A 14,645-nucleotide genomic window follows, 5' to 3' on the forward strand; every position below is an offset into this window, starting at 1 on the left:
CTAGTTAATTCCTTACTCAGCCATCTCCCTTCCTCCACAGAGCCATGCCTCTTTCATGGCTGTTCCTCTAAAGAACACAGGTCCTGCCCCCAGGGGGAGCTCAGCGATATTCCCAAATGGATGAAAAGGCCCATTTTAGAGTCTTAAGACAAAAACACCACAGTCCCTAAAATGAGATGCTACCTTATTTGATGAAGGGTCCTTTACATACTGTGGGCCAATAAGGACACTTTAGACGATATTAGGGATAATTATGTTTAATATGGTGGGAAATTGGGAGATTAACCCTTAGCCTCCTACCCGTCCCCCTCATTCTGCTCAGGAGGGATAAGCCTGAGCCCTGTTAGCCGTTGGTACGTGTGTCTCTTCATGTAGCCGTTGCTCGCCTCAACGTTACTGGTAGGAATCATTTGCAAAATAACCGCACCACTAATCCTTACTCCCTCCCTGCAATTAATGACACCCCATGCGAGTGTCTCAGATGAAAGGCACATTATTAATATTCAGAGGAAAAAACCCTCGTAACCATTTTAACATATACAACTAACAATGAACTAAATTTGCTTTGTGGAAGACAGAGAGTGAGCATCCCAAATTAGTTTATGTAAAAGCTGAAATTCTTCCCCGAAAGGTCTCAGTACCATCCTCAAAGAATATCCTGATCATCAGAAATGCCGTCAAGATTCCCGCCAACATTATCCCCTTTGTTGTCTGAAATGTCGAATCAAGCACATCTGGCAAATGTCCTAGAGCTCACAAATCTTTCAAACAGCGTATAATTCCCAATGGTTAAAGAGATAACGCCACCGCTTAATCGTGCTGCTCTTCAAAATAGCACCAACTTCCCTTCAATCAGAAACAATGGCTTGGGCTTCTTAAAAATATCGCATACCAGTGATTATTTGCAGAGAGGGCCCCTTTGCGTTTGAACCTGTGGGTTCCAGACGGAATTTAAAATCAAGATCACCAGCCTCATTTGAATGTATGCTCAGTTCGATGGACAACGGGGGGAAGGAATTTGAGTCGGGGATCCAGGAAGAGACCTGGCCTGTGTGATTCGGAGGCTCTGGGAGGTGGTGGATGGCTCCCCCCAGCCCCACCCCCACCAACCATGATGACAGTTGACCTTGACTGAGCATTTCCCAGGCACCGGACACCCAGCTACTAAGAGGGCAGGGAGTGTTCCCGTGACCCCTGCTTGACAAATGAGGAAACTAAGCCTTAGAACTAAGACTAAAGGATCTCCCCCAGGAAATGGCAGGAATTGGGATTCACACTCGGGCTTATCTGCCTCCAAAGGTTTTTCCCTCTCCTTTCCCCTTTGCTGGACCAGCTCCGAGGTCATTCCATCCAAAGAGGCAGGGGCCTGGAGCTTCCAAACATCACGGATCTGCTTCCCACCCAACTTCAGGCAGGTTGCATAGTGAACACCTACAAATGAAAGACAGCTTGGTTGTCTGAGGCTCTCTGGCATTATTGAGCAGGTGAAAGCTGGAAACATCCTGGATGTCCAACAGGAGGGAACGGAGTAAATAATATGGGGTGTATTCTTTTTTTTTTTTTTAAAGATTTTATTTTTATTTATTTGACAGAGAGGGATCACAAGTAGGCAGAGAGAGAGGGGGAAGCAGGCTCCCTACTGAGCAGAGAGCCCAATGCGGGGCTTGATCCCAGGACCCTGGAATCATGATCTGAGACGAAGGCAGAGGCTTAACCCACTGAGCCACCCAGGTACCCCAATACGGGGTGTATTCTTACACTAAACCCGGTACCATCACTAAAATGGCAGTCAGGGAATGGATCCATGGCTATACAAAGGGACGCTCTTTTATTTCAGAGGAGAAAGCAGGACAACAAAAGCAACCAGCATTTACTGAGTGCTTACGATGTTCCAGACCCTGGTCTGAGCATGTTGCACGGTTTATTTTATTTCCCTTCATCTCATCCCCACGGTAACCCTGGGAAACGACTGTCTTCATTATTCCCACTTCACAGATGATGAGACTGAGGTGAGGTGAAGTGTGTTGCCTAGAGTTACATGGGGGATAAGCGGCAGACGTGGAACTCGGCCCTGGGGCCTAGCTGACTGAAGGCTAAAGATGGCCTTTGAGCAGGTTCTGGAGTTCACTCATGAAAGAAAGAAAGAACTGGAGGACCCTCCTCAGAAGACTGCACGGTAATTCTTTTTCCCTAGATAGTTCCCCACATTTTTGCTCCAAAACTGGCCAAAGAATGAGACTTTCAATGCTGCCTGCAAACCAAGACTCCTCGAATTTTGAGGGCTTCACCTGACCAGTGAGAAGCCTGAGGCCCACACAGGGCAGATCACGGCCCGCGTGTGGGAGCGTCGGGACGAGCTCCGGCTGCCAGCCTGGCCTCCTTCCCCAGAAAACCCGGGCTGTCTCTCCACAATGCTTCCCTCGCGGTTTTGGCAAAATGGCCCAGCGAGCCTCCTGCACAGGCCCTCCCGCCATCATCTCTCCGTGACACAAAAGGCAATTTGCCCAAATGTGATAATCACCTGGAGGCTGGCACGCAGGGCCATCCCTGCCTTATCTGTGGTATTGTTCGCAGCGCCGTAATGAAGGCTCTGTGGAGGGATAATATCACACTTGTAACTGCCAAAGAAAATGCCTGCACAGATCACACACCCCTGCCAGCAGACTTGGGCATCTGCTTGAAGTAGGAAGGGAAGAAAGAGAAATGATGAGCTGAAAACCTCTGCTGTGCCGGGGACTCATTCACCACCTCCCAGTCTTTTGAGGAATATATCCTCACCTCTGTGTGGCTGCTGGGGAAACTGAGGCTCGCTGACAGGTGCAGCTAGGGAAGGGAGGAATCAGGATTTGAACCCAGGCCTCCCTGACACCAGAGGCCATGCTCTGCACTGAGACAGGCTGTGGCCTTTTCTGAGTCCTGAACCTCTATGAGAACCTGGGCAAAGCTCTAGAACTTGCCCCAGAGGAAGACACTTGAACCCACCAACAGAATTTTGCCTACAGAGGGCGGAATCAGCCCCGGTGGGGGGTCTCAAAGGAAAAACAGCCCGAGGGGGCTTACTGCCTCTCGCCCACATGTCAGAATCGCCCACTGCTCCTTCTCTCCCCACCCCAATTCCAAGAGCCCTGGAAATTTCCCTTCCAGTGGTGTGCCCTCAGATTCTGGTAACAATAAGTCCCCGCCCCCACGGCAGCCTCCTGGAGGCATCCAAAGGACACAGCTTCCCCTTCCGCACGCTGCTGGAGTCAACCCTGGGCTGGCCAGCCTCGTGGTTTGCTTTGTCTCCTTGTATAGAAGTGAATGCAAGGCTGATGGCAAACTGTCCTCAGGCACCCTCCCACCTGCTTTTGATGGGGATTCCAAGACTGGGCGGGAGGCCGGCAGGTTGCCCATCTCTCTCTCCAGCCCTCGGCTTTCTTCCTCATCTTCATCATTTCTTACCCGCCTAGAGCCCGGCACCTCTAAGGCTCTCCCCAAACTCGGGTCTTCACCAGGGTGTCCCTGGGGGGCCAGACTCTGCACCTGCCCCTCCAAACCAGTGTGGGCCAGGGGAAGGAGACGAGTACACAGTCCCGGGATCTGGGAGGGGGGCGCTCTCTGGACAGAAGCATGGGACCTGTAGGGGGTCTAAGTGTACAAAGACTAGCGAAACTCCTGCCCCACGACGCAGAGTTCTGAAATGAACATCAACCCCAAAAATAAGTATATGAACAGAAGTCCAGCATAATTCTATATTCCTATCATGTTTATGTTAATGTTTAACTGGAAATATCACATATGAGTTTCTTTCTCCCAAACACCGGGAGTGCCCCTGCTTTGCCGGTGCCAGAAGCCAGCAGCACAGTGGGCTGGGGAGGTGGGGAGAAGAGCCCGAATGTGGTTGAGATGCTGTCCTGGAAAAGGTAGTATTTGGCTAGGCCTTCAAGGATGAGGGGTGAGTTTCGCTAATGGAAGGAACAAAGCACAGAGAGATGCAGGAACAAAGGGTCCCCAAGAGAGAGCACCTGAGATGGGGTCTTGTGTTGGGGGAGGGAGGAAGAGTCAAGAGGGGTCTCCTTCCAACAGGGATGGACAGACTGGGCTTTGACATGTGTGTAAGAGTACATCCGGGCTTGGCATTCAAGGCACAGGGACCCAGTTTCGGGCAGAAAGAGCATTGAGTGCAATCCTTCAGACAGGGAGGACTAGAGGCATGGTGGTGACAGGTTTTTCAGGGAAGCGTGGTTGGCCGAGGGCTACAGGTCTGGAGATGGACTTGGGTCTGCCCCTGTGCCCACTCACTGACTGGGTGAGCTGGGGCAGATGACTTTACCTCTCTGAGTCTCAGGATGCTCATCTGTGAAGTGAGGATGCTAACAGACTTTGCAAGATTCTAGGCGGACTGAGTTCTAGTCTGCTGGTGCGTTCTGCAGACTCTTAACATCCTAACACCCCTCCTGGCTGGCCCCACCGCCAAAGCCTTAATTCAGCCTTTAGTATCTGTCAACTAGAGGACACAGGTCCCAGCTGCCAGGCCTGTCCCCTTCAGCCCATTGTCCACACACAGCTAGAGAGCAGAGGCGGAAGGGAGCAGTGGTCAGAGCAAAGGCTCTGGGGCCCAGGCCAACTGAATGACCTTGGCCTTGGCACATTGCTTCCCTGATAGTGACTGGCATCATGAACATGGGTAGTGAACCCAAATTCAACTGTGGGTGCTTGAAAAACAGAAGTGGGGAAGCAAGAAGAAGGGGAATACGAGGGGTGCTGCTGGTCTGGCAGCTTCCTTCCACTTGCTCACGGCGGGGTGTGGGGAGACGTGAATCCCTGGTCTCTGGCCCTGTGTCTCCTGTTGGATGAGCAGCCTGCCACACGCAGGATGGTTCTAGTATTTCAGGATATGCCTTTTTTTAACAAGCCGGCGGTGCCTTTGCACTTCAACAGCAGAAATGACTCTCTCTTCTGACCATGTCAGAATACCAACTGCCTAGCCCTTCTTGGGATGTCCTTCCCCAGCACGGGGACTTCTTAAGAGATTTCCAAGGGGCATCATGACTCAGGACATTTTACCCTTCACCGACGGGCCGGAGCACCCAAAACTCCTATCTGAACAATACCAGCCGTGCATACGACAGACGCTGGTGAGGACCGCGTGAGATCGGGTGTGCGAGGTGCCCAACTCGGCTCCTGGCACGTTCGTGTGTTCCCTAACGCCGGGTGGCCCTTCTCTCACTCAGACTCACCCCTTCCAGGCACAGCCCGAGTCCAGTCCTAAGTCTGACTCTGGAGGCCTTTCCCTAGTCGTTTCAACATATTAGAACAAAAATGTATCCGCACTCCCACATTAAATATATGTTTTTTGCTGCTAAAACTTTGAAGGAATTTTTAACATTTTGCCTGGTAAATTGTTGGGCTGCCAGTCGGGCTGTGATTTCTAGAGAGCCGTGTGCATATTGGGGAACTCTTGCAAAATGAGGCAAGCAAGCCTACAAACTGATTTCAAGTGTAAGAACATTGTTTTGATTTCTAAATTTAACAATTCAGTCTGAATGCATTAACTAGATAACGTGTTAATTTCCGTTTTTGCAGTCTCCCTTTCTGTATTTTAGAAATACCAAAGATTGGTTTGGTGTCCCCAAATCTCTCACATTTGAACAGGCTTTGAAAAGCTGTGGGTACTGAACCCTGCCCCTCTAGTTCCCAGGGAGTGAAGCGGCCTGGGTTAATCCACTCCCCACCCCCCACACCCACCCCGAGCCCTCCACCCACCCAGCCCAGAAAACACTCTTCTACAGAGAAAATCGAGAGCAGCCCCAGGGCTTCCCCTCTTACCCCACCATAGGCTCTGCCCGGGCAACGATCCCTTAGTCAATATTGGCCATGCCATGGCATTGGCCTCTGGCCACCAGCACTGCCAGCAAAGTTCAAAGCCTCCTGCTTGTCAGGAGCTGTGATGAGGAGGTGAGGGCGGCACCTGCTCAGCTCAGGCTCACACAGCCCTGCATTTGCACAGAGGGTGGGGCTGGGCTTTGAGGGCGGCACTGCCCACGGGCTAGGGCGCCGGGTTTACCAGGCACCTCCCGTCCCCGCCTGGAACCCCAGGCCACACAGGAGCTGTGTGAGCGTCAGTCTCGACCCCAGGAAAAGAGGGTAGCCCGAATGACAGGGCCCGGCCTCGCGTTGTGGGTGAGCGCTAGGCTGTCCCTGAGGGACGGAAGGACCGTCTCACTCAGCCCCTGCTCCAGGACACACTCAGACGCTGTCACACACTGAGTGCCACACACACGCTGAGCACTTGCACACTCACAGCACACACCTGCTCATGCTCACGCACACACCCACACTCACACTTAGGGAGGCTCTCATGCACATCCACCCAACTGGGTGGAAACACGGCCGTTTGTTGTGGTGCACACACAGCGTGAGTGTGGCTTTTTCACTAGCTCTATGAGTCCATCCCCTCTCCTGAAGCTAAGATGCCTGGTTTCATCTTGGTCCCCTCCCTGTCCCAGCGGGAGGAGCTGCATAGCAGTGGTGACCGCAGGTGTGCTCGGCTCAAAGGCGTGCCAAGAGGTCACAGAATCAGGCTTGTGGGCACCCAATAACCTGGATCCGCCCGTTTGCCCTATCTGGGCTCGCCTGCCCAAGCCTGCCCACCTCACTTTGAACAAAAATCAGTGGCTGAGCTGTGGTTCTTTTTTTTTTTTTTTTAAAGATTTTTATTTATTTGACAGATCACAAGTAGGCAGAGAGGCAGGCAGAGAGAGAGAGGAGGAGGAGGCAGGCTCCCCGCTGAGCAGAGAGCCCGATGTGAGGCTCCATCCCAGGACCCTGGGATCATGACCTGAGCCGAAGGCAGAGGCTTTAACCACTGAGCCACCCAGGTGCCCCCTGAGCTGTGGTTCTTGATCTTTATGGTGCTGATCCTTGTATAAAGACCCCCTCCTCCCTCATAGGAACAAGAAGTCCCAGGGTGCTCTGCGAGAGTCCCTTAAGAACACTCTCTTGCAGGAACCCAGTTAGGGAATGAAAGATCCATCAAAGTGGGGATCATAGCTCCTCCTTCCAGGGTGTCATCCTGGTGCTGCTCACCCTGGTTCTGCAGGAGGTCTCGTGAACCCCCGCAACCTCACCCAGTGCAGACAAGGAGCCCAGCCCAGCTCAGAGAGGGAGAGTGGCTTGTCCAAGATCCCCCAGCAAGTTGGCGCCAGGGCTCAGCACTGGGACCCAGAACGCCTTCCATTCTATGCTGTGCTGTCACGCACACCCTGGAGTCTCACTGTGCCAAGACAACCTCGGGTTTTCTTTTGCTTTGGAGCATTTCCTGCGTACCAGGCATTGTGCTAAGCACTTTTCAGGAATGACCTCACTCGCCCCAGCAGGCACTTTGTTGGTAAGGGAATGAGACCCACCTGCCCATGGTCTCTGGGCTGGTGGCAGCCAAACTCCAGGGCCTGTGCTCTTGGCTGCCTTTCCGCTGCCTCCCTGCCAACCACCTGGGAGCTCGCATTGCCCTGCATTTGTTGAAAGATTTTTAGGATCTCTTCCCCCTGCACTGCGCCGACCTGGGGATTGCACTAGTGACACGGACAGTGACCCAGCTGGTGGCCTGTGCAGGCCTGCCCGTCCCCGCCCCCTCGCTCACTATGAGGCAGGCCCCAGACCAGCCAGGGCTTTGAGCATCCTGAGTGTGCTTGGTGCCCCAGAATGAGCCCAGACCACCCCTCGGCTCTGTGCTGTGGAGCTGCTCCATCTGTGGCCTCAAAACACACAAAGGAAACAGCAGCCTTGGCCCTGCACTTGGCATATCGACTCTGTCCTCTCAGGAGCTCCATTTGCTGAGGGCGGGGAAGAAATTCTTCCCCTTTTGTCCAGATCCCACAGGGTAAGCCTATTGCTTTTCTGTCCCCAACTTTGCATTGCTTTATTCATTCGTTAACCAGATACTCATTAAAGACTTCTTAAGTGCCAGATCTGCCCCAGGCTCTGAGGACCAGGAGTGCAGTTGGGCCCAACTGCCCTGGGCTTGTGGGGGCAACAGTGACCTCAGCAGGAGACAGGGAAGATGCCATCCAGACAGGGTCCCTGGGGGTGGAGGACTGCCAGGAGGGCCCCGGGACCTAGTTGCCCACACTCGCCAGCGGCCTTAAGTTTGGAGTGTGGCAGCTACAAAAGAAAGCCACGTTCACCAGACGCCTCTAACCTCACATTCCCCTTCCTGAGCCCATGGCCTTTAGTGCACCGTGCACTTAACACCGCCTTGAAAGAAATCCTGGAATGACACATTTATATTGCCTTTGGTTGTTTGTGTTCAAAGCATTTGTTAATTACACATGTTTAAATGACACTGCAATTGTGTCGTCCAGGCCTTTCTTCACTTTTACATACACTAAGGCTCCAAAATGGCCCTGCCCGGGCTCCCAAAACAGTATATTTAAGAGGCACAGAGGCCCTGGTGTGCACGGGCACAGCGGGGACTCCCCTACAGCAGGGTGAGGTGAGCCGGTCTAGAGAACAAAAGACCGGCCTTGAAGTCCAGGTGAAGGTGTGGGGAGCCTTTCCAGGCAAGGCTTCTCAGCAGGGACGTCCCGTAGTCAGATTTGGGGTCTCTCTCCTCGAAAGTTCCTTTTCTTCTCTATAAGAAGCCCAGTTCTCCTAATAATTGGTGAGATTCCTGCGGGGGGGGGGGTGGCTGGGCAGGAGAGGGGGTTCCATGGGACAGTGAGGTCACTTCTAAAGCTTCAGCCCAGAATAAAGAAATCTTTCTGCCCCAAGGGCAGACAGACCTGAACCTGAAGAGTGTCTGAGTGGAACCTTTGGACAACACCCTCTGCTGGGTCTTAGTTCCTCTCTGTAGCCCCCCTCCAGCCCCCAAGCACAGGGCACGGGGCTCATCCATTCCTTCCTTCCTTCACTGAACAGATACGGAATAAGGACCTCCAATACCACTCACTGGTCGGGAGTTATGCCCCATCTCCTTGAGGACAGTCTTCACAGAATTTATCTGGAATTCTGCTCAGGAAATTTGTCTATTCTCCCATTTTTACCAATATTTTAATGCTGGCTCTTTTACTTTGTAGAAATTCAAGAACCCCCATCGATGTTTGTAGGAACCTAGGAATATTTTTTTTTCAACTCCCCAAATGCATGAAATTAGCAAGGCATTAAGTTGGAGGTTGAGAGAAAAGACAATTGTTTCTTATTTTTTCGATTGTCAATACACATTAAGAAGATTTGGGAAATACCAAAACAGAAGAACCTCTCCCATCTGTCCCACTGCTCAGAAATGACTATTATTCACGTACAATGTGTTATTTTTAAAATTATTCTTCTGTGCCTGGTCTTTTGCAGATTATGCTGTCAATGTAATTTTGTTTCTTGCCTCTTCCCACCTTTTCATCATATCAAAAACATCTCTATGCTACTATACAGACTTCATAACCCGACTTTTTCAAGAGCTGCTAAATCAGTTTCCCCCACCCCACCCTGCAGCCAGACTTGTAGCACAATACCGGGCCTACAGTCCCCATTTAGAAATTAGCTGTTAACTGAATACACAACAACGTAAGCCTTCTCTTGTTTTAGAAACATAGATTATTTCAATTTCCTTGACTCTAAATAATACTGAAGACAAATAGATTATTCCCTTAGGATCGTGTCCCAGAGTGGAATTGTGGGCCAACAAGGCCCAAACTTTTCAAGATAAATGCACCAAACCAGAAATCTCCCTCCCCTTCCCTTCGGAACCACCAGCAATTGTGTCCAGGGTAATAATTTACAATTGATTAAAGAGTTTGCGGCATGGTCCCCCCCCAACCTTTTCCCCCCTTCCTCTCCCCCTTCCCTCCTGCCGAAAAGGGGGGAAATTATCCAAGAAGGTGAAGATGTTCTCAGACAATCATATTAACATATTCCAACAATTGCAATTTGCAAAATAGTAATCACAACTCCCGGGCTCTGGGAGGCATTAATCAAAGCGGCAGGTTTAATTCCATTTTAAATATTGATGAAACGTGCTTTGGCGGCCTCACCCTGGCGTGGCGGGGCCAGGGGAGACCGGGCGCCTCCGTGCAGAGGAGGTGGAGGGAGGGTTGGTGAGCAGCTGCCAGGAGGGGAGGCATCTGTGATTCAAATTGGTGGCTGTGCCGCCAGGTAGAGAGCGAGAGGGGTAGTGAAGAGGCTGTTAAGTCCATTGCTGTCAATTTGTAACGATCGGGGAGGGGCCTGAGGGCTGGTTTAGCACAATACCCCCAGTTTGTCTGGTTTCAGGGGTTAGCACTGAAGAGCTTGCAGCTGCACAGATTCGAATAGCCCAGAGACTTCAGAACTGTAATTATCAACCAGGCTGCTCGCGGTGTGGCAAAAGTGGGCTTCACCAGCGCTTAACTCCTTGTGTGCCGCCGCTGTCCCCACCCCCGGGCTTCACAGCCACGCGTGGATTCCCCAGCAGCCTCCCTGGGAAGAAACCGAGGCCCACCTGCGGCCCCGGGCAGTCTTCGAAGGCAAGAGCGTGCCTCTTTCCTGAGGTCACATACAGAGGAATAGCAGGGAGCAGGCAGAGGAGGCTAGCTCTGTGCAGGGCAGCCTTGTCCCCTGGCTCCCTTGTCACATCAGCCCCAATCAGCCCCAGGGTGGGGGCCATCTGGCTTTGGAGTCTGATGGGTTTGAATTTCACTGGCTGTGGAGGTGAGGCAAGGCTCCTCACCTCTCTGAAAGGGAGGGAACCTCCACTACCCTCCTGGGCTATCGCCAAGACTCCACAAGACCGGTGTTTGCAAAGCATGGAGTACACAGTAGGCTGTCAGTAAGCCTCTGTCTCTCTGATCCTGGGCTGGGTGCTTTCCCAGAAGAGGAAGGGGGCAAGGGAATCTGGTTGGGAGGGCAGAATTGGGGATGACCCTTCATGTTTGAGCTCTCAGGGGGTGCCCTTGGTCTCTGGCTACTGCCACGTGTTCCTGAGGAGGACAGGTAGTCCCATGCTCCCATCCCTTAGGGGGAGGCAGGTCAGGAGAAGCGACAAAAGCTGCTCCAGGGTTGTAGCCCTGAGGAGAATGGTGTGAGGACAGGGGTTTGAGCTAGTTCTCTCTCCCTAGGGCCTGACATGGAGGTGAGGCAGGAATGAGGCAGGGACAGCTATGGCACTAGGAAAAGAACTCCGGTTTAGTTGGGAGTCATGAAGTGCAGGCATGACCCCGAGACCCTCCTCCTCCTCCACGTTCTCCACGAGTCTGGGAAGGAGAGGGCCCAACGACGTCTGTCCCGGCGTGGGAGGTGGCACCCTTGGGTGTCCTCCCCAGGAAGGGTGGATAGTAAACGTCACAAGGAAGCCACCGCAGAGTATTAGGCAGCAATAGGAAGCAAAGAATGAGATGTACATTTAGCAACAAGAATAGATCTTGAAAATGTAGTGTTGAGTGAAAGAAGACACAATGAAACTCACAGCACAATGCCATTTATGGTGGCAAATTAAAACCACGTTCGCACACAAAACAACGGCACACATTTTACAGAGCTGCATGCATGTTTAGGGGCATATATCCCACCGTTAAAGTAGGTCTCTGTCAGGGCTCGGGGAGGGGCTGTGTGTGGGTTTGGGGGATAATGGGGGAAAAAGAAGTCTGTCCCTGGAGAGATGACTGGGGTATGGGGGGACCAAAGACTGCATTTCACTCCCTCTCTCTGAGGTTTAAAAAACAGCACAAGCTTTGCAGTCTGACCAACCTGGGTTCACATTCTGGGTTCTCCCGTGCACTAATCTGTGTCTGTGGGCGGGTGGCTTGACCTCTCTGAGCAGCTTGTTCCTCTGCAGAAAGGCAGCATTGCTGCCCGCAGGTGCTCACGAGGGTTAAATTAAGCAAAATCAACGAGCATAGGGCCCATAGGAACATCAGTTCCTCCTCTCTATTCTCCACTGAAAGGCTCGGAGTCAACAGAGGTGTCAGGTTCCCCTGTGGAGCCTTGGATTCTTAGAAGGGTCTATAGTGAGGGGCGCCTGGGTGGCTCAGTGGGTTGAACCTCTGCCTTCAGCTCAGGTCATCATCTCAGGGTCCTGGGATCGAGCCCTGCATCAGGCTCTCTGCTCAGCGGGGAGCCTGCTTCCCTTCCTCCCTCTCTACCTGCCTCTCTGCCTACTTGTGATCTATGTCTGTCAAATAAATAAGGGACGCCTGGGTGGCTCAGTTGGTTAAGCAGCTGCCTTCGGCTCAGGTCATGGTCCCGGCGTCCTGGGATCGAGTCCCACATCGGGCTCCTTGCTTGGTGGGGAGCCTGCTTCTCCCTCTGCCTCTGCCTGCCATTCTGTCTGCCTGTGCTTGCTCTCTCTCCCTCTCTCTCTGACAAATAAAAAATCTTAAAAATAAATAAATAAACATTTTTAAAAAATTAAAAAAAAAACTACTGCTGTAGATCCTCAGCACTTAAACGAATAAATGTTGAGGCATTCTAACCCTGTATTGATAAAAAATAATAATAATAAAATAAATAAATAAATAAATAAATAAATAAAATCTTAAAAAAAAAAAAGGGGTCTATAGTGGAAAACCCAGGAAGGAAACAAAGAAGAGCTGAGCTCTGGCCCCTGGCATTACCGGCAGGGCCAGTACTGGCTGTTGAGGGGGTGCTCTTTGTGGGCGTCAGATGGGGCGGATGCCCAAGCAAGTTGCTCTCTGGGTGCCCGTCGGGACTGCCCAGCTCAGAGTGGCCACATGACCTCGTGCCTGCCTCCACAGGTGATATCCACCATCAGTAAACCCCTTTGTGTTCAATTTCCCCAAGACCAGGCATTCATAGGCAACTGGAGGATTTGGGTTTTAGTGAAAGATTTGTTCCTTCCCAGCACAGAGCTGGCCTGGCCCCCGAAGCCACACCCCTGTGCTGGAATGCAGTCCCAAGATACCGACTGTGGGTCTCCCTGCACAGAGAAGGCCCAGCAAACCCCAGGCATGACCAGCTCTTCCTCTTCCCCTACAGATGATGACGAGCACGAGTGGATCATCAGGACGTGTCGCAAGGGCTGGGATGAGATCGTGGGTCACCGACCCAAGCTGTGAACTGTGCTGCTGGCGGAGGTCTTCTCTGTACTACTGGCCGTGGCTGGCCCTGGGGGCAGCCTTCTGTTCCAGACCCTGACTTTTAGCTCAGGAATAAAGCCTTTCTGCACTCAGTGGCCCCAAGTGTACTTTCTTGAGATGATTTCTTAGGGGATTCTCATTTCACCGGCTTCAGAATCACCCGTGAATTAGATATTTCTGGACCCTACCCTAGACATGCTAATCAGAATCTCTGGGAATGGGGTCTAGCAATGTGCATTCCCAAGTGCCACTCCCTGAAGCATTCTTATTTTCCGTATCTCTCAACATCACCCCCAAGATCATGTGTCAGCTGAAAACCAGAAGAGGAAGGAATGACATGTTCTATGGCCACACTTGGGCCACAGACATCCTGGATCTCTGTATAACCATCCCTCCATAGAGGCTGCTGGATCCAGCAGCCCATGCTACCCCCACCTCCATGCTTTATCCCTGGCTCACCAAGAGCTGCCAGGAAAAGATGGGCCTTCAAAGGCTCTGACAAGGTCTGCAGAGATAGGAAACTGGCCCTCAAACTAGTGAACTGGAATTAGCATGTAGGCAGAGTTAGGAGTAGACGGTGGCCTGGGCACACTCAGCTGCTCCATGGAGGGATGCTGGGGGTTACATCCTCCCTTCTGGGGCAACAGGTCACCTCTATAGAATGACAGAGTTGAGCTCCATACTGTGCTTGGAAAACAGAAGGCACATTCTTGTCTAAGAAGCACACACACAAACTATTTCTGAAAGATACACATATATCTAAATCAACATTTGATAAGTGGGGGCGCCTGGGTGGCTCAGTGGGTTAAGCCGCTGCCTTCGACTCAGGTCATGATCCCAGGTCCTGGGTTCGAGCCCCACATCGGGCTTTCTGCTCAGCAGGGAGCCTGCTTCCTCCTCTCTCTCTCTGCCTGCTTCTCTGCCTACTTGTGATTTCTCTCTGTCAAATAAATAAATAAAAAATCTTAAAAAAAAAAAAACATTTGATAAGTGGATTGGAAGAAGCGGGGGCAGAAATGGGGCCAGGGATGGTGGATGAAACAACTAATAAAATAAAGACAAGGGCCCTGCAGGGGTGAGGACGATGTACACTCAGAGCTGAGGTTTCTGAGCAACTCTGTGCAAGGCAGGGCAGGGCCACTCCACTCCCTACCTCATTGAGAATTTTGGCCTGAACCAACAGTTCTGCTGCTAAAAGAAAAGTGGCCCAGGAGCGAAAAGATGTTCTCTCTCACTCCCCAGATGGCATGGTGGCTCTGGAACCCAGTGAGATCCAATAGGAGACCCAGTATGTGTCAAAGCTAGAGACTTGTCTCCTTGTCTCCCTGCCTCCCATCCCATATTCCCCTTTACTTCCCCAGACCAAATTCTCCTGCATCTTCCAAACAGGCTCCCCTGCACTTCCCCTTCCAGGCCCCCCAATATCTTCTCTTTTGCACCTATTCTGTTCCACACCCCAGCCCCACAGCATGTTGGAGGGATCTATCTGTTATAGCATTGGCCAGACTGAGAGCTCCTCTAGGGCTGGTGGGCTGGGTCCTTCTCCAAGTCTGCAGAGCCAGCTTGGGGCCCAGCAGAAGGCATGTGTTCAAGAGTGGG

At 51.9% G+C, this 14,645-nt stretch overlaps 1 protein-coding gene across 1 annotated transcript in view; it reads left to right on the forward strand.

Moving 5' to 3' along the window:
* The window catches only part of MORN5 (MORN repeat containing 5), a 28,208-nt gene extending 15,075 nt beyond the window's left edge, over nucleotides 1-13,133 (forward strand). The window contains exon 5 of the mRNA XM_047700556.1: nucleotides 12,946-13,133. Within this exon, the coding sequence (XP_047556512.1) occupies nucleotides 12,946-13,025 (80 nt within the window). The 3' untranslated portion in view covers nucleotides 13,026-13,133. The remainder of the gene's footprint in view (nucleotides 1-12,945) is intronic.
* Nucleotides 13,134-14,645: the final 1,512 nt, after the last annotated feature.

This window comes from Lutra lutra, chromosome 13 (genome assembly GCF_902655055.1).
Source record: "Lutra lutra chromosome 13, mLutLut1.2, whole genome shotgun sequence".
Lineage (NCBI taxonomy): Eukaryota > Metazoa > Chordata > Mammalia > Carnivora > Mustelidae > Lutra > Lutra lutra.